The sequence below is a fragment of the Meles meles genome, chromosome 12 (assembly GCF_922984935.1).
Source record: "Meles meles chromosome 12, mMelMel3.1 paternal haplotype, whole genome shotgun sequence".
Classification (NCBI taxonomy): Eukaryota; Metazoa; Chordata; class Mammalia; order Carnivora; family Mustelidae; genus Meles; species Meles meles.
Genome location: NC_060077.1, coordinates 57,824,106 through 57,844,659, shown reverse-complemented (window position 1 = coordinate 57,844,659; position 20,554 = coordinate 57,824,106). Strand labels below are relative to the sequence as shown.

At 40.1% G+C, this 20,554-nt stretch overlaps 1 protein-coding gene across 1 annotated transcript in view; it reads right to left on the bottom strand.

The window, feature by feature from the left end:
• Positions 1-20,554, bottom strand: part of LOC123953904 — a 71,556-nt gene that overhangs the window by 21,997 nt on the left and 29,005 nt on the right. Inside the window, exon 3 of the mRNA XM_046024360.1 lies at positions 19,993-20,098. Within this exon, the coding sequence (XP_045880316.1) occupies positions 19,993-20,098 (106 nt within the window). The remainder of the gene's footprint in view (positions 1-19,992; positions 20,099-20,554) is intronic.

The following is a 20,554-nucleotide window of genomic DNA, read 5'->3' as shown; positions in this document are numbered from 1 at the left end:
TGTAGTAGATATTTAACACATTGATAAATGAATGAAAAAAGAGTTCATAAATACACAAGTTTTTGTTTAGTAGGTGAAACTTATAAATATGAAATTAAAAACCCATAAAAACAATGTATGTAACCAAGTACTAATAATGAAACTTGGCAATTGTTTAAAATTTATAAATACCACTCTTTTAAAGGATAAAACATATCTGTAAAATGAAGTTGTCTTTCTGATTCTAAGAGAAATAACGAACACATGGTAACCCATGATTTGAGTAACACTCAGGGCCATGTATCTCAAGAAATCTATTTGCTAAGTTTACTGAGATTGGATAAGATTCAGGTACCATCTCAAGAACTAAAATCTGAGTGAAAAATTAGAATACAAAGATAATAATGAATGGCAATGTTTCCAGTTAAGTTGTGATGGCTGGTGATATGAGTTTTGTGGCCTATCTTATTTAACAGCTGTATTGATTATGGAGGGAGCAGCCAGCATGTTAAATTTGAGGATGAGTCTAAATTAGGAGATACTACAAATACCACTGGAACCAAGAAGTAATGTTCAACTAAAAGGAATTCATGAACAAAACTACCATCAAATAATACTGAAGGATAATAAATCAGTAAAGTGAAGATTTCAGCTCTGTTGCTTTTACTGTCTGATTTTGAGGTAAAAACTAGGTACAGGTCTTAAAACAAGTATAAAAATAATTTTGGAGCTTTTTTTTCTCATTTAGCAGTATCTCACAAATTGTTTATCTTTTAGAGCTCATCACTGTCAAGTGGGTAAACTATTTTTTTTTTAAAGATTTTATTTATTTGACAGACAGAGATCACAAATAGGCAGAGAGTCAGGCAGAGAGGGCGGGTGGGGGGGGGAAGCAGGCTCCCCGCTGAGCACAGAACCTGATGGGGGCTTGATCCCAGGACCCTGGGATCATGGCTAGAGCCAAAGGCAGAGGCTTAACCCACTGAGCCACCTAGGTGCCCCAAGGTAAACTATGTTTTGAGGAGAAGTCAGAGTAGTGAATTTCACTGTGTTTGATTGGGGAGAATACTAATTTGGATCTTTCTGCTACCTATTCTGTAACTCTACACACAAGTCCAAGGACTAATTTGCTGTCTAGATAGTTACTCTAAATTCTCCTAAATGATGAAACTCTGGTTCTGAACTGCATGCAGTCTTTGGGGACTGGGTTTCTACTAATTTTATATTCTTAAGCCAACCTGTGTGCCTGAACCTTTGCCTATCTATTGCTCAAGCCTTGACTTGCCTGGTACTCAAATTATCTTCCTCTTACCAACTGGCTGCTGGGCGATTTTTGGCCCTCTCATCCTCCCCCTGGAGGCTCAGTGTAGTTTCAGCATCCTAAAAATAAATAAATAAATAAATAAGAAAAAAAATTAAGTGCTCAAATGGACTAAGGTTTCATTTCATAGCTTACAACTGACCTTGGACACATCTATTTGGAAATTCTATTGTCATTTTACTCTCACTGAATTCTAAAGAGAATTCTCTAAAGAGAATCCATTATTTTTCTTTTTTTCCTCTAAAAAGAATCCTCTCTTGATTTTTCTTTCAATATCAGTAGTGACAGATTTCACCCAGGCCAATGGGAATGGAAACTAGAGTTGTCCTTGACTTTTTCATATTCATGATCCTCTGTATTCTGTTGTTCACCTGATCTCCTTGAGTCTTTTTTCCAAATTCATCTTAATCTTTCCACTTTCATTCTCCGGGTCCAGGCCCTGTATCATTTATATTTCTATGATTATAATAGCCTTTTTGAATAGAGCTTCCCTATGACCCTGCAATTGCACTGCTGGGTATTTACCCCAAAGATACAGATGTAGTGAAAAGAAGAGCCATCTGTACCCCAATGTTAATTGCAGCAATGGCCACGGTAGCCAAACTGTGGAAAGAACCAAGATGCCCTTCAACGGATGGATGGATAAGGAAGATGTGGTCCATATACACGATGGAGTATTATGCCTCCATCAGAAAGGATGAATACCCAACTTTTGTAGCAACATGGACAGGACTGGAAGAGATTATGCTGAGCGAAATAAGTCAAGCAGAGAGAGTCAAGTATCATATGGTTTCATTAATTTGTGGAGCATAACAAAGAACATGGAGGACATGGGGAGATGGAGAGGAGAAGGGAGTTGTGGGAAATTGGAAGGAGAGATGAACCATGAGAGACTATGGACTCTGAAAAACAACCTGAGGGTTTTGAAGGGGCAGGAGGTGGGAGGTTGGGGAACCAGGTGGTGGGTAATAGGGAGGGCACGTACTGCATGGAGCACTGGGTGTGGTACAAAAACAATGAATACTATTACACTGAAAATAAAAAAAAAAATAGCCTTTCTGGAGGGAGTAAAATAAAAATAATAAAAAATAGGTTTGATTCTCCTATAATAGTAAGCACACATAATTAAGGAAAGCAGATTTGCACCATATTATCCTTACAAAAAAAGAATACTCAAATATTCAATGACAGGAAGAAAACAGAGCAAATGTAACCAGGTCAGTTAACACTACATAGATAAGACTGGTTATCTGTAAGCTGTAACTGGAAGTGTAGGTCTGGGTCTTGCATGGTTTTGATGATGCATTATTGTACATTCTTCAGAAAGACAACCAGCATTAAAGTCATCACCAAAGAAGAACAGGGCTGTTTCCACATAGACATATTGTAAAGACATGGCAGTACTGATAGTTAATCTCAGCTAACACCACAGTGGTAATCATTTTACAATAAATAACTGTTAACAAATCAATACATTGTATACCTCAAACTTACACAGTTTTATATAATTGTCAGTTATATCTCAGTAAGGCTGGGTGGGGAGAGGGGAGGTGAAAACACTGAGAGCCCCCCCAGGCAATGTGGACGGAGATGAAAGCAGAAACGGGAGAAGCAGTATTTATTTTATTTTCATCATTTAAAATATCAGTCAACATGTACTGAACATTTATAATATGTTGAACAAAGTTGCAAACTAATTGTATGCATTCTGTTGTCACAACAACTCCATGACATAGATGTTATCATTAATTCCATTTTCATAGCTGATGGAGTTGAGGATCCAAATATGTCCCAAATATGGCCCCTTTCTCTGTCTACATCTGCTGTGCCATCATCTCTCCCATCAAATTCCCATCATCTCTCTTTGCAACATTCTCCTAATCTGTCTCCCACACCTACTTTTGCCCTCACCATCCTTCTCGCCAAAGCATCTAGAATGATCTAACAACTGCTATCAGATCACATTATTCCTCTATTTAAAATATTTTGGTGATTTCTACTGCAGTTATCATAAACTCTAAACTCTCAAATAGTTGGTGTAAGACCCTGTATGATTTAGTGCTGTCTCTTTCTCTCCCCACATTACTCTGTCACACTTCCCTTCTCCACCACACTGACCTCAGGTTACTTTCTCTACTATCCAAATTCTCCCTCCCTCCTTAGCAGTTTTGCCCAAATGATTCCCTTTGCCTCAAGCATTTTTGCCCAAACCGGTTGGCTCATTTCTACTCACCCTTCATGCCCAGTTTAAACTTTACTTCCTCTGATCATCCTTTTTTGTTTTCTTTTTATAAAATATCTTCCTTATCTGATTTTCTTTTTTCTTTTTTCTTTTTTATTTTTTTATAAACATATAATGTATATTTATCCCCAGATGTACAGGTCTGTGAATCGCCAGGTTTACACACTTCACAGGAGTCACCATAGCACATACTCTCCCCAATGTCCATAACCCCCCACCCCCTCTCCCAACCCCCCCTCCCGCCAGCAACCCTCAGTTTGTTTTGTGAGATTAAGAGTCACTTATGGTTTGTCTCCCTCCCAATCCCCTCTTGTTTCATTTAGTCTTTTCCTACCCCGCTAACCTGCCATGTTGCATCTCCACTTCCTCATATCAGGGCGATCATATGATAGTAGACTTTCTCTGATTGACTTATTTCACTAAGCATGAAACCCTCTAGTTCCATCCATGTCGTCGCAAATGGCAAGATTTCATTTCTTTTGATGGCTGCATAGTATTCCATGGTGTATATATACCACCTCTTCTGTATCCGTTCATCTGTTGATGGACATCTAGGTTCTTTCCATAGTTTGGCTATTGTAGACATTGCTGCTATAAACATTCAGGTGCATGTGCCCCTTTGGATCACTACGTTTGTATCATTAGGGTAAATACCCAGTAGTGCAATTGCTGGGTCATAGGGTAGTTCTATTTTCAACATTTTGAGGAACCTCCATGCTGTTTTCCAGAGTGGTTGCACCAGCTTGCATTCCCACCAACAGTGTGGGAGGGTTCCCCTTTCTCCGCATCCTCGCCAGCATCTGTCATTTCCTGACTTGTTAATTTTAGCCATTCTGACTGGTGTGAGGTGATATCTCATTGTGGTTTTGATTTGTATTTCCCTGATGCCAAGTGATGTGGAGCACTTTTTCATGTGTCTGTTGGCCATCTGGATGTCTTTTTTGCAGAAATGTCTGTTCATGTCCTCTGCCCATTTCTTGATTGGATTGTTTGTTCTTTGGGTGTTGAGTTTGCTAAGTTCCTTATAGATTTTGGACACTAGCCCTTTATCTGATATGTCGTTTGCAAATATCTTCTCCCATTCTGTCAGTTGTCTTTTGGTTTTGTTAACTGTTTCCTTTGCTGTGCAAAAGCTTTTGATCTTGATGAATTCCCAATAGTTCATTTTTGCCCTTGCTTCCCTTGCCTTTGGCGATGTTCCTAGGAAGATGTTGCTGTGGCTGAGGTTAAAGAGGTTGCTGCCTGCATTCTCCTCAAGGATTTTGATGGATTCCTTTCTCACATTGAGGTCCTTCATTCATTTTGAGTCTATTTTCGTGTGTGGTGTAAGGAAGTGGTCCAATTTCATTGTTCTGCATGTGGCTGTCCAATTTTCCCAGCACCATTTATTGAAGAGGCTGTCTTTTTTCCATTGGACATTCTTTCCTGCTTTGTCGAAGATTAGTTGACCATAGAGTTGAGGGTCTATTTCTGGGCTCTCTATTCTGTTCCATTGATCTGTGTGTCTGTTTTTGCACCAGTACCATGCTGTCTTTATGATGACAGCTTTGCAACAGAGCTTGAAGTCCGGAATTGTGATGCCACCCACTTTGGCTTTCTTTTTCAATATTCCTTTGGCTATTCGAGGTCTTTTCTGGTTCCATATAAATTTTAGGATTATTTGTTCCATTTCTTTGAAAAAAAATGGATGGTATTTTGATAGGGATTGCATTAAATGTGTAGATTGCTTTAGGTAGCATAGACATTTTCACAATATTTATTCTTCCAATCCAGGAGCATGGAACATTTTTCCATTTCTTTGTGTCTTGCTCAATTTCTTTCGTGAGTACTTCATAGTTTTCTGCATATAGATTCTTAGCCTCTTTGGTTAGGTTTATTCCTAGGTATCTTATAGTTTTGGGTGCAATTGTGAATGGGATTGATTCCTTAATTTTTCTTTCTTCTGTCTTGTTGTTGGTGTAGAGAAATGCAACTGATTTCTGTGCATTGATTTTATATCTTCACACTTTACTGAATTCCTGTACAAGTTCTAGAAGTTTGGAGTGGAGTCTTTTGGGTTTTCCACATACAGTGTCATATCATCTGTGAAGAGTGATAGTTTGACTTCTTCTTTGCCGATTTGGATGCCTTTAATTTCCTTTTGTTGTCTGATTGCTAAGGCTAGGACTTCTAGTACTATGTTGAATAGCAGTGGTGATAATGGACATCCCTGCCATGTTCCTGACCTTAGCGGAAAAGCTTTCAGTTTTTCTCCATTGAGAATGATATTTGCGGTGGGTTTTTCATAGATGGCTTTGATAATATTGAGGTACGTGCCCTCTATCCCTACACTTTGAAGAGTTTTGATCAGGAAGGGATGCTGTACTTTGTCAAATGCTTTTTCAGCATCTATTGAGAATATCATATGGTTCTTGTTCTTTCTTTTATTAATGTGTTGTATCACATTGGTTGAATTGCAGATGTTGAACCAACCCTGCAGCCCTGGAATAAATCCCACTTGGTCGTGGTGAATAATCCTTTTAATGTACTGTTGAATCTTATTGGCTAGTATTTTGGTGAGAATTTTCGCATCTGTGTTCATCAAGGATATTGGTCTATAGTTCTCTTTTTTGATGGGATCCTTGTCTGGTTTGGGGATCAAGGTGATGCTGGCCTCATAAAATGAGTTTGGAAGTTTTCCTTCCATTTCTATTTTTTGGAAAAGTTTCAGGAGAATAGGAATTAGTTCTTCTTTAAATGTTTGGTAGAATTCCCCTGGGAAGCCGTCTGGCCCTGGGCTTTTGTTTGTTTGGAGATTTTTGATGACTGTTTCAATCTCCTTACTGGTTATGGGTCTGTTCAGGCTTTCTATTTCTTCCTAGTTCAGTTGTGGTAGTTTATATGTCTCTAGGAATGCATCCATTTCTTCCAGATTGTCAGATTTGTTGGCGTAGAATTACTCATAGAATGTTCTTATAATTGTCGGTATTTCTTTAGTGTTAGTTGTGATCTCTCCTCTTTCATTCATGATTTGATTTTATTTATTTATTTATTTATTTATTTATTTATTTATCTTTTCTTTTTGATAAGTCTCTGGCCAGGGGTTTATCAGTCTTATTAATTCTTTCAAAGTACCAGCTCCTAGTTTCATTGATTTTTTTCTAATTTTTTTTTTTTTTTGGTTTCTATTTCATTGATTTCTTTTTTCTTTTTTTTTTTAAAGATTTTATTTATTTATTTGACAGAGAGAGAGATCACAAGTAGGCAGAGAGGCAGGCAGAGAGAGAGGAGGAAGCAGGCTCCCTGCTGAGCAGAGAGCCCGATGAGGGGCTCGATCCCAGGACCCTGAGATCATGACCTGAGCCGAAGGCAGCGGCTTAATCCACTGAGCCACCCAGGCGCCCCTATTTCATTGATTTCTGCTCTGATCTTTATGATTTCTCTTCTCCTGCTGGGTTTAGGGTTTCTTTCTTGTTCTTTCTCCTGTTCCTTTAGGTGTAAGGTTAGGTTGTGTACTTGAGACCTTTCTTGTTTCTTGAGAAAGGCTTGTACGGCTATATATTTTCCTCTCAGGACTGCCTTTGTTGCGTCCCACAGATTTTGAACCGTTGTGTTTTCATTATCATTTGTTTCCATGAATTTTTTCAATTCTTCTTTAATTTCCTGGTTGACCCATTCATTCTTTAGAAGGATGCTGTTTAGTCTTCATGTATTTGGGTTCTTTCCAAATTTCCTCTTATGATTGAGTTCTAGCTTCAGAGCATTGTGGCCTGAAAATATGCAGGGAATGATACTAATCTTTTGATACCGGTTGAGACCTGATTTGTGACCCTGGATATGATCTATTCTGGAGAAGGTTCTATGTGCACTAGAGAAGAATGTGTATTCTGTTGCTTTGGGATGAAATGTTCTGAATATATCTGTGATGTCCATCTGGTCCAGTGTGTCATTTAAGGCCTTTATTTCCTTGTTGATCTTTTGCTTGGACGATCTGTCCATTTCAGTGAGGGGGGTGTTCAAGTCCCATACTATTATTGTATTATTATTGATGTGTTTCTTTGATTTTGTATTAATTGGTTTATATAGTTGGCTGCTCCCACGTTAGGGGCATAGATATTTAAAATCCTTAGATCTTCTTGTTGCACAGACCCTTTGAGTATGATATAGTGTCCTTCCTCATCTCTTATTATAGTCTTTGGCTTAAAATCTAATTGATCTGATATAAGGATTGCCACCCCAGCTTTCTTCTGATGTCCATTAGCATGATAAATTGTTTCCACCCCCTCACTTTATATCTGGAGGTGTCTTCGGGTCTAAACTGAGTTTCTTGTAGGCAACATATAGATTTTTTTTTTTTTTTTTATCCATTTGATACCCTGTGTCTTTTGACTGGGGCATTTAACCCATTAACATTCAGGGTAACTATTGAGAGATATGAATTTAGTGCCATTATATTGCCTATAAGGTGACTGTTACTGTATATTGTCTCTGTTCCTTTCTGATCCACTACTTTTAGGCTCTCTCTTTGCTTCGAGGACCCCTTTCAATACTTCCTGTAGAGCTGGTTTGGTGTTTGCAAATTCTTTCAGTTTTTGTTTGTCCTGAAAGCTTTTTATCTCTCCTTCTATTTTCAATGATAGCCTAGCTGGATATAGTATTCTTGGCTGCATGTTTTTCTCGTTTAGTGCTCTGAATATATCATGCCAACTCTTCCTGGCCTGCCAGGTATCTATGGATAAATCTGCTGCCAATCTAATATTTTTACCATTGCATGTTACATACAGACTTCTTTTCCTGGGCTGCTTTCAGGATTTTCTCTTTGTCAGTAAGACTTGTAAACTTTACTATTAGTTGACGGGGTGTGGACCTATTCTTGTTGATTTTGAGGGGGGTTCTCTGCACCTCCTGGATTTTGCTTGTTCCCTTTGCCATATTAGGGAAATTCTCTCCAATAATTCTCTCCAATATACCTTCTGCTCCCCTCTCTCTCTCTTCTTCTTCTGGAATCCCAATTATTCTAATGATGTTTCATCTTATGGTGTCACTTATCTCTCGAATTCTCCCCTCGTGGTCTAGTAGCTGTTTGTCCCTCTTTTGCTCAGCTTCTTTATTCTCTGTCATTTGGTCTTCTATATCACTAATTCTTTCTTCTGCCTCATTTATCCTAGCAGTGAGAGCCTCCATTTTTGATTGCACCTCATTAATAGCTTTTTTTATTTCAACTTGGTTAGATTTTAGTTCTTTAATTTCTCCAGAAAGGGCTTTTATATCTCCAGAGAGGGTTTCTCTAATATCTTCCATGCCTTTTTCGAGCCTGGTTAGAACCTTGAGAATCGTCATTCTGAAGTCCAGATCTGACATACTACCAATGTCTGTATTGATTAGGTCCCTAGCCTTTGGTACTGCCTCTTGTTCTTTTTTTTTTTTTTTTTTTTTTTTTTTGTGGTGAATTTTTCCGCCTTGTCATTTTGTCCAAATAAGAGTATATGAAGGAGCAAGTAAAATACTAGAAGTATGGCAAAGACCCCAGGAAAATGCACTTTAACCAAATCAGAAAAGACCCCAAATCATAGGAGGGAGAAAGGGGATAAAAAGAGGTTCAGAAAAAAAAAAGAAAAAATTAAAAAAAAGAAAACAAATAAAAAAAATATAAAAAAGAAAAACATATATGTATATTAGATAAACTAGTCAAAAACGTTAAAAAAAGGTAAAAGTTAAAAAAATTTAGCAGCAGAAGAAAAAAAATTGAAAAAAAAATTGAATTAACCGCAAGACTAAAGAATCATGTGGAGAAAGTCATGAGTTCCCTGCTTTGCTTTCTCATCCTCTGGAATTCCGCTGCTGTCCTTGGTATTGAACCTACTCTCCTTGGTAGGTGAACTTGTTCCTGGCTGGATTTCTTGTTGATCTTCAGGGGGAGAGGCCTGTTGTAGTGATTCTCAAGTGTCTTTGCCCGAGGTGGAATTGTACCGCCTTTACCTGGGGCCGGGCTAAGTAATTTGGTTGGGTTTGCTTTCAGGAGTTTTTGTTCCCTGAATGCTTTCTGTAGAGTTCCAGAGGACAGGACTGAAAATGGTGGCCTCCCAGTCTCCGGCCCAGAGGAGCCGAGAGCCCAGGGCCCCACACTCAGTGTGCCCCTAGAGAACAGCGCCCAATCACTTCTGCATCCCCGGCCTCCGGCTGTGCTCCAACCTCACCCAGCCTGCGACCAGTTCAAGGTAACCCCGAGCTGAGAGCTCACTTCTTGGCTCTGTCTCTGTAGCCGGCTTCCCTGTTCTAACACCTGCAAGCTCTGCGGCACTCCAACACCCCTGATCCTTCTGTGACCCTGCGGGACCTGGGGCCACGCTGACCCCGCCTGGGCTTCACCCTGGTTTAGCCTCTGGAGCAATGTCCCTCAGTGGAACAGACTTTTAAAAGTCCTGATTTTGTGCTCTGTTGCTCTGCCCCTTGCAGGGAGCCGGCCCCTCCCCCCGCTGTCTATCTTCCCGTCACTTTGGAATCACTTCTCTGCCAGTCCTACCTTTCAGAAAGTGGTTGATTTTCTGTTTCTAGAATTGCTGTTCTTCTTCTCTTCGATCTTCCATTGGATTTGTAGGTGTTTGCAATGTTTAGATAAGCTATCAAGCTGATCTCCTGCTACCTGGTGTAGTCTCAGCCTGCTACTTCTCTGCCATCTTGACTCCTCCCCCCCTTATCTGATTTTCTAAGTCTGGTTTTTTAAGGTATAATTTAAAATCAGGAAAATTCATTCTTGAGGAAATTTGACAAATGTAAACAGTCATATGGTCACCAATAATCCGATTAGAGAATATTTAATTTGATTTCAAAACGTTCCCTTGTGCCCCTTTGACATCAGTCCCCTTTCCCTAGATCAGTGGCAACCACTGATTTCTTTCCCTTTAGTTCTGACTTTTCTGGAATATTATATAAATGGAATCATTCAGAATATAGCCACTTGAATCTGGCTTCTTTCACTGACACAATTATTTTAAGATTCATCTATGTTGTCACATGTAGGTATCCTAATTTATTTATCCATTCATCAAGAGGTGTACTTAAGGTTTTTTCCAGTTTTCAGTGATTATAAATAAAACTACTATAAATAGTTGGCACAGGTTTTTGTGTGGATGTTCATTTTATTTCTTTTGCGTCATACCTAGGAGTAAAATTATTTGGTGATATGGTAAATATGTATTTACCTTTATAAGAACTGCCAAAGTGTTTCCCAAAGAGATGTACCACTTTTTTTTTTGCATTTACACTAGAAATATATGAGATCCATTTTCTCTTCATATTCACTAGCACCTGATATTGTCAGTCTTAAAATTTTAGTAATTTTAATAGGTGTGTGATATGTACATATTTTTTCATTCCTTGATGACTAATGTTGAGCATATTTATATGTACATATTTGCTCTTAATAACTGCTCTTTGGTGACCTGGCTTTTCTAATCTTTTGCCCATTTTTCGGAGTTGTGAAAGTTTTTATATATTCTGAATAAAAGTCCTTTGTCAGGTTTATGTTTTGCAAATATTTCTTCCCAGGCAGTAACTCGTCTTTTTATTGTCTTAAAAGTGTATTTTGAAGAGCAGAAGTTTTTAATTTTGATAAATGCAATTTATCAGTCTTTTGGAATTTTTATTTAACTTGTACTCTTGTATCCTTACCTCCAAGGTCAGAAGCATTTTCGGCTCTATTTTATTTTCTAAAGTTTTATGGTCTTGAGATACCTGGCTGGCTCAGTCAGTAGAACATGTGACTCTTGATCTCAAGATCATGAGTTTAAGCCCCACATTGGGCCTGGAGCTTACTTTAAAAAACTAATAAAAATAAAAATAAATAAAGTGTATTCCATTAAAAGAAAGTAAAATAAAATAAAAACTTATAGTATTCAGTTTATTGTCCATTTCTGGTTGATCTTGTATGTTGAGCTATCAGTGTAGATTAATTTTTTTTTGTATATGAATGTTTATATTTGGCATTTGAGTAACAATATAACATGTGAATTGCCTGTTCAGCAAAGTCTTCACTGAACGGCAACCTACATATTGTTTTCCCACAGCCAGAAAACATCCAGTCACAGCTATAGTCTCTGATGCATCTCTATTCCAGCCCTCATTTTGTCTACCAAAAACATGACTTTGTCACCTCCTTGCTTGAACACTTTTAGTGAAGTATTCAATAAATGGTGTTGGCACAATTAGATCTTCATTTGATAAGAAAGTTTATACTTCTGCATCTTATCACATATACATGCAGTTATAGATGGTTTAATGAATATAAGAGATATAAAACAAAAAATTAAAATTATTCAAAATTTGGGGCGCCTGGGTGGCTCAGTGGGTTAAGCCGCTGCCTTCAGCTCAGGTCATGATCTCAGGGGCCTGGGATCGAGTCCCACATCGGGCTCTCTGCTCAGCGGGGAGCCTGCTTCCCTTCCTCTCTCTCTGCCTGCCTCTCTTGTGATTTCTCTCTGTCAAGTAAATAAATAAAATTTAAAAAAAAAAAAAATTATTCAAAATTTGTAGGAGAATATTTTAGTATCCTTGAAACAGAAAATACTTTTTAAGCAAAATATGAAACTCAGAGACAATGAAATGAAAACATTAACAATTTGCATAGTGTGAAAAGAACTAGTTTATGAGTGACAAAATAAAACTAAGGAGAGAATGAAATACTAAAATGAAATATTAAGAAAGATATTTGCAATATGTATCTGGAATACAGAGTTCTTGTCCCATTAAAAAAATGGCTTCTTCTAAATCAGTAAAAAACAAATAAGTAAACAAACAAAGGGAGCAGCAATACCTCTGAAGAAAAATGGGCAAAGGGCATACACTGTAATTCACAATAAAACAAACATTTAATAGAAATGAAAAGATACATAGCATAATCACCAAAGAATTGTGAATGAAAACAGCAGTTAGATGCTTTAAATTATTAGATGAATGAAGATTAAAATATTTTATAATGTTTGATTTTAGTAAATGTTTTAGGGAAGCAAAAATCTTACACATAATTGGAATGCACATCATTATGCCATTTCTGGAAAGCTATCTGACAAAATACATCAAAATCTTTAACTATGTCTAGACTGTTTATATTATAAATATGTTCATATAAATTTAATATAGGAAAATCATTGAACAAGCATGAAATGGTGTGTTTATTACAGACAAAAAGTTGAAAATAGCCTAATCATTTACCAAAAAAATATTGATTAAATAAAGGAGGGTGCATCCATTTCAATGAAATAATTAGCAGCTATTAAATTAGGGTAAGGAATATTTATTTACCTGGTATATATCATACACAACATACAAAAATACATACATACAGGGGCGCCTGGGTGGCTCAGTGGGTTAAGGCCTCTGCCTTTGGCTCAGGTCATGGTCCCAGGGTCCTGGGATCGAGCCCCACATCGGGCTCTCTGCTCTGTGGGGAGCCTGCTTCCTCCTCTCTCTCTGCCTGCCTCTCTGCCTAGTTGTGATTTCTCTCTGTCAAAAAAAAACCAAAAAAACATACATATATACATATGTACATTGATACACACGCACACCATATCATTGAATGAAAAGGCTGGATACAATATGGTTTATACAGTATGATTGAGCTATTTTCTATATTATTTGTGTGTGTCCATATCAAAGAGTTAATAATATTTAGCTTTGGGGAGTAGGATTTGGGATGAAAACAAAATTTATGTTTTAATAACTTTGGTATTATTTAAATTCTTCTTATCATGACTATAGTGATTTTAGTAATATAAATTAAAGTTATCCATATTAATTTCAGAAAAAATCAAAATAGGAAAATTATGCAACACAAGGATAACTACTGTTCCTGTCCTACTGCATTCCCTGCTACCATGTTTTTTATGCTTCCATATGTGTCTTTAGACACATTTGAGATCATATCATACAGGTATTTTGTAACTGGTGTTACTGGGTCTCTTATTTATCAACCCATCCATTTGGTACTCACCAGCTTTGTATGGAAAGCTGTGGTTCATATTGTGGAGAATGCATGAAAAAGAAAAGAAAATATTGAAAAGAGAAGAAATCTGCTCTCCAAATACTTTTCATATACCTAATTTATTCATTCAGCAAGTACTTGTTGAGGGCCTTTTATGTGTCAGGCACTGTTCTAGATGTTACAGCACATAACAGACAATCTTCTCTTGTTAATGGAAATAGAAATTGTCAAAATCTGTTTGACATGTGTTAGACTTTGAGCGAATAAAGATACGACTGGTCTTTGGATAATATAACAGATACTTAGCAGACTCTGTTAAAATTCTTTAAATGACTGGGGTTTTTGTTCTCTTGAGTTTAAGGTTACAATCATTTAAATTTCTTCAGTGAACACATGCTTGCAAATCCACACCAGCTGAATTAAGGAGTGGAAGATAAATGTATCCTCTGATGGAAGAAAAGGGACCAACGAAAAACCATGTGTAGCCAAGAAATGAACTCAATGATCACTTTTGTCCCAAGCACCAGGAATCAGGATGAAGGCAAAAACCACGTGGAAGAAAATTCAGAAATAAGCATCAGCAGTAATATGGTATGATACTCTCTTTCCTGCTCCTTGCTTTGATATTCTCAATTGTTCCTCTTACTTGTGTTGAGGAATTGGCTTCCTTGTGACAACTGCAGGTGCTAACAGGATGGATGGAATCGGAGATCATGGTGACCTGAGCGAGGCCACCGTCCAGGAACCTGGCAGTTCCTAGCAGTGGACTGGGGCCAGGCAATGAACAAAGTAAGAATCCTGAATTTCAAGGGAGGACCTCAGACATCAAAAAATATATAGTAGGCAGTCACTGTAGATGGGATACCTCTGGATGGGAACTATGTATCCAGAACAAAGCTAGAGTTTAGTCATTAGAACAGAGTGTGAGGCTAAGGAGACACTGAGTTCCTGACTTAACTCCTTTGTTGTTCCTGTTGACAGTTTAGGTCCAAAGCTACATATGGTGCTTTACTCTGCAAGTGAAGCTTTAACTTACAGGCTTTGGAACCTAGCTTTGGAAGAGACCCATTCAACAGGGTGATCACACCTCTCAATGGTATGATATCCAAGAACTTGTAAGAAATTGGAAAATAATGGTCCTTATAGTCACACCTTTCTAGATACTCTGTTTACTTGGACCAATTGGGCCAATTACCTTAGCTTTTTTTTTTCTTTTTTTTAAAGATTTTATTTATTTATTTGTCACAGAGAGAGCAGAAGCACAGAGAGCTGCAGGCAGAACAGGCAGAGGCAGAGGGAGAAGAAGGCTCCCTGCTGAGCAAGGAGCTGGATTCAGGACTTCATTCCAGGACTCTGGGATCATGACCTGAACAGAGGGCAGATGCTTAATCAACTGAGCCACCCAGGCTTCCCTATCTTAAATTTTTTTTTTAACGATTTTATTTATTTGTTTGACACAGAGAGAGAGAGATTACAAGTAGGCAGAGAGGCAGGCAGAGAGAAAGGAGGAAGCGGGCTCCCCACTGAGCAGAGAGCCCAATGCAGGGCTTGATCCCAGGACCCTGAGATCATGACCTGAGCCAAAGGCAGAGGCTTAACCCACTGAGCAACCCAGGTGTCCCCCTACCTTAGCTTTCTGAGCATTTTTCTCTCACATTGTCATTTTTTCCCCATTCTTTCCACTTTCATTTTGTTTTATTTTTATTTTTTAAAAGATTTTATTTATTTATTTATTTATTTATTTATTTATTTATTTATTTATGTGTGAGAGAGATCACAAGCAGGCAGAGCGGCAGGCAGAGGCAGAGAGAGAAGCAGGCTCCCCGCTGAGCAAGGAGCTGGATACCGGACTCGATCCCAGCATCCTGGCATCATGACCCCAGCCAAAGGGAGCAGCTTAACCAACTGAGCTACCCAGGCGTCCCTCCACTTTCATTTAGAGTAAAATGAAAATTGTATTGAAAACATCATGATGGTAGAGATCAATCATTATATTCTGGTATTTGTGTCAAATAAAAGCTGACAAGTGCTTTTCCTCTGTGAAAAAGTTTAGATGATTTTTTTTAAATGTATTTTTTTAAGGAGTTTATTTATTTATTTGACAGACAGAGATCACAAGTAAGCAGAGAGGCAGGCAGAGTGTGAGAGGGAAGCAGGCTCCCCACTGAGCAGAGAGCCCCAATGCGGGGCTCGATCCCAGGACCCTGAGATCATGACCTGAGCCGAAGGCAGGGGCTTGCCCCACTGAACCATCCAGGCACCCCAAGTTTAGATGATCTTATGACTTTACGGGCTTAGGCGGGTCAGTTAACTGGATACATTGAAGTTCATAGGAAAGGCATTTTTTTCCTCCCCATTGGGTGCCCCAGTGTTTTACTGTGTACTACCTGCATGGCTGTTGGGAGTGATCTTGCACACCTTCATCATGTTATTGGTCAGATTTAATTCCCTAAAGGTCAGAGATGCTTACATTATTCCATGTGTCCCTACCTTATTCTTGAAAAGAGAAGAGGGCAGTCGATCTCTTTTTCCATTTACTCAATTTATCCTTTGGAATTTCTCAATGGACAATGAAGAACACTGCATTTGTGATAAGTGGAAGGAGCTTAACTGAGTGTGTTGGTTGTGCTGGAGATGGCTATTTGTAGGTATGCAGAAGCCAAATGCCACCTGGGAAGCAGACATCCTTCTTCCAGGCCTATTTTTAATTACGTCTTTTCACCTGAGCTCCAGGGCAAAAGTTCCATTTTTCTCCCTGCTCATTATTAACAAAGCCCACAAGGACAGAGGTTTCTAATTTCCTATTTTTAAGTGAATTTAGCTTGCAAAGTATTCTGAAATGACATTAGATATGTAGTTAAGATACTACCTAGGCTCTGGAGTTTCTTCGCTTTATACACATCTATATATCCTACCCACTCCGACTGCCCTCTGTTCACAAAGCAATACTTACACAGTCCACGTGTTCCTAAAAGTGTGTTCAGTGGCTTGTTGTGGTTGTTGTTTGTGTGCTACATACATTTGACAGACGCATTCGGTAACTATCTTATGGGAACTGTACACATATATCACTTTCTGTGTTTAATTTGTATCGAGGGTGATTTTGTGCAGCAATGCAGACTTGCACCCATTTTGAAATTAATTAACCTGAACAAAATTGGATCCACCAGTCTAGGTTCCTTAATAATATCCTGGCTCACACATTAAATAATACATGAGAGGGAATGGAAGGTGGGGGGGGAATTCCAAGGAGAGACAATGAGGATTCAGGCCTCCTGAGATTTTAATCCCCCTCCTGCCAGTGTTTTCCCCTGTGAAGGGGGGAGTCTTCTGTCCCTTGTTTTTGTTTTCCTGGCTGCAGAAGGAGAGCCCAAGCAAAGCCACGCAGAGTTGTAGGGGGAGTGAAAAAATGCCGAAAATGTGCTTTGAGAGCCTCAAGTAAAACCCACTCTGCTGCGTGTGGACATTGTTATGAGTTCATTCTTCATGCACTTTTAGTCCTTGCCCTCTAGGCTCAGACTGCCAGCCAAGGCACCAATTACCGGCGATGGGGCTGTTGGTTCTTGTGATGGGAACACCTGTCCTCCAGCAAATGAACTGAGATAATACATTCCCATTTACTATGTGTGTCATATACCCTACAAATTGAATCTCTAAAATACACTCTGAGTTGAATAATAAATGACACTGGGTTTAAATGACAGGAAATAGACTCCATACAATTGCTTGGGCATCTGTGTCCACCCAAGCCTTTGTCCACCCAGTTTGCTGCTCAAACGCCAAGCCAGACTTCCCTCTGCGTTCTCGGAGCTGACTAAGGGGCCATCTGTATGGGGAAAGTCACCGCAGAATTGCTGGCTTCCCCGGGAGAGCCTGGGGCTGATGAATTCCGTCAAGCCAGGGCTTGGGAGACCCAGCCCCGAGGCTCAGCAGATAAGACAGAATTGAGACCAGATACAATTCCAGGAGGGAGCCTTCCAATTCATATTTAAAGAAATATTCATTAGGTAGCTGGATGGGCCGCCCAGGACAATTTGTTGCCCTGAAATTTAAAAGAGGGACAATTACGAAAAATTACCAAATGAAAGAGGGAAAGAGGGCAGTGGGTAGTAGCCAAGAATGGTGGTTGAGGGAATGAGGTTTAAAGGGTGCACCAAAGCTGCGGTGAATCTTGGCTCCCCTTCCACTAGCTGTGGGACTTCTGGCAAGTGATGAACTCTGATTTCTCTAAATGTCAGTCTCCTCCTCGGTCTCTAGGCTAGGAGCACACCTCACGCACCCGCCTGTCCACCCCGGATGCCCCGCACGCTCTTTGGCAGACGAAGGTGCTGAAAATCAGCTGCAGGCAGGAGGGTTTTTCTGACTGGTTCTTGCTGCTCGCCCCAGCCACTGCTGTAAGGGCCATCTGTGCCCACTCACTCCTGGGCTGCCCTTCGTTCTTCGGGGCGACAATCTCTGGGTGAGGGAGAAGAGAGGTTCTTCAGCATTTGGCCTGCTCTACCCAAGCGCCCCGCCGGGAGGTTAAATGTGATGCGTCAGCTGGTTGTGTGCCCATGAACCCTCATCCCTCAAAGTAAGAGTGCACGGTCCTGGCTTCCTATCAGGAGGTGGTTCACTGATGCTTGTTTTGAGACTTTTATGGGATAGGAGTGTTCTCCAGGGCTTCCTTTCAGTGTCATACCACGGCCCTCCCATAAATGCAGGCCTATGTTCCTCTCATGGATGCCTTTTATTTAGGTATGTAAGTATGAACAATTTTCCTCCCTTTCCTGTTTTGATGATATGTTAATCAGCTGGAACGGCACTGATCCAGAAACTACCTATTTTCTACGGCCCTCCCCATGTCTAACATCCTGGTCAAGGGAAAGGGCGGACAGCGGAACAAATGCCCAGGAAAACAGAAGGAAGGCCATGAGAACGGACGGGGGTGCTCTGAATCATGTCAGTATTGTGTAAACAGATGTGTACTTATAATTCTATTTGTGTTTAATTTGTTGTTCTTCCCCAACCAATAATGCCTCTGGAACCTAAAGAGACAAAGACTTCGTGGGCTAGTTGCCGTTTCTGTGTAGCCCCACATGGTGCCTTTGCTTTCTTCGGTGAGCTCATTGCCCGTAGTGAGGACCCCTGACACATGTGAGGCCAGAGAAAAGTGCCTGTCCTGTAACCAGTGCCCACCACCAAGCAGGTGGAGAGCAGGAAGCCGTGAAAGGAGGCATCTGTAGATCTGCTCCAAAGGTCTCTCCCTGGGACATGAAGCTGGTAGGTCCCCCATCCCAGGAACACCTCTTGTGAGCATCTGTACAATGTTCCTGTTTCTTGCTTTCTTCTTATTAATTAAAAAAAAAATATATTTGGGAGAGTGAGATCTGAGAGCATAAGAACATGAGCAGGGGGAGGGGAAGGGGCAGAGGGAGAAAAATCTCCCCTGAGCAGGGAGCCCGATGTGGCGCTGGATCCCAGGACCCCGGGATCATGACCTGAGCCAAACAGAGCAGCTTAATTGACTGAGCCACCCAGGCACCCTTCCTTCTTTTCCTATCTGTCTTCCAGTCCTCTTACCTGTTTCTACCCAGGCTAAGAATGAAGAAACTTCTGTTTGTCACTTCCTTTCAACTTAGCCATCTTTCCGTTGCTGTCCCTACCTGAATTCCCCTCTTCTGTCTTATTCTTTGACTGCCTTTGGACACTGCACAGGAAATCTCATATAGACTTCTTCTCTCTTGCTTCCCACGTGTTCTAGGATCTTCTCTATGTCTGGACATCTCTTTAGAACCTATCTGTCATCTCTCCCTCTTCCACTTCCTCACAGCTCTGTTGAGTAGCAATGGGTCGTATTAGATTACTGTGTTCAATATGGGATATTGGGAAAGAGGGCTCTTTATTGTTTAATCCAGGTTTGGAATTCCCTGTCTGCCCCCCTAGTAACTGCAATATCTTAGCAAGTTATTTAATTCTCCATGCCTCAGTTTTCATTTAATTTTTCACCTGTTTTACATGCTCCCCATTCTCGAGCCTGCACCTCCCTTGGGCTGGATCTAGCAGAGAGCCAGCTAATAAAGCATTCAGACATCCTGCTGGTGGCCCCCTGCATTACAGAAGAGAGCGGGGCAAGGCTGAGGCAGGTATCAGAAGGCCCACCAGCCCTGGATCAGCACAGCAGCACTTCTTGTGTTCATTTAGGTAGGTGGCTGCCCTCTAAGGTTGTGAGCTGCCCCGGGATGGGAAGTGAGCTTTCCTTTACTTTGCATTCCCTAATCCTTGCCTACTACCTCCAATGGAATGCAAGCTTCATGAATGTCTGTTGGGTAGACTTGCTAGTGGAGGGGAAGTAGTATCCTTCTCAAGAAACATGCTTGCCTTTTTAGTTAGACAGGTCTGGATCTGTAGGGGTCCATGCTGAGTACTGATGAGTGTATAGCATGGTGAAGAAGGGATTGGAGAAAGAACCTACTAAGAATTATTTGCAATTCTTCAAAAAGCCCTACTAACCTGGACAAAGGACAGGTTGGTTTTCATAGCAAAAAGAGGCCTGAGATATTGGCTAGCACAGGATGCCAGCGATAAAGGACGATGTATGGTAACCTGAGCCATGGGCCTGGAAAGACAGACAGGGCGTATCATGAGTTCTTGACATTAGAAATTAGTTGGAGGGACTAGTAGGGGCCTTGCCAGGAAAATTAATATGCAGACCATGAAACTATTTTCAGAGGTAAAACCGCATTTAATTTACTCTGCAACATTACCTTAAATCAACCTCGTGTGCTCCCCCACCCTTTGCTTCATTCTGCTATGGAGTAAAATACTTCCATCCCCGGTATTTAGAACAGTGCCCCACATGTGAGTATGTACTGAGTGAAAATAATATAGAGGGGAAGAAAGCTGTGAGTCTTTCTATGTCATGTAGGTTTACCTCCATCCTGAAGCTGAAGATGGAAAAAGGCGTGGAGCTAGCGATGCTTCCATACTGTTTTTGCCTTTGAGAACAGCCAGACTCTCTTTGAGCAACCATGGAAAACAGTCATCAGAACACCTTACTTTAACCTCACCAGCA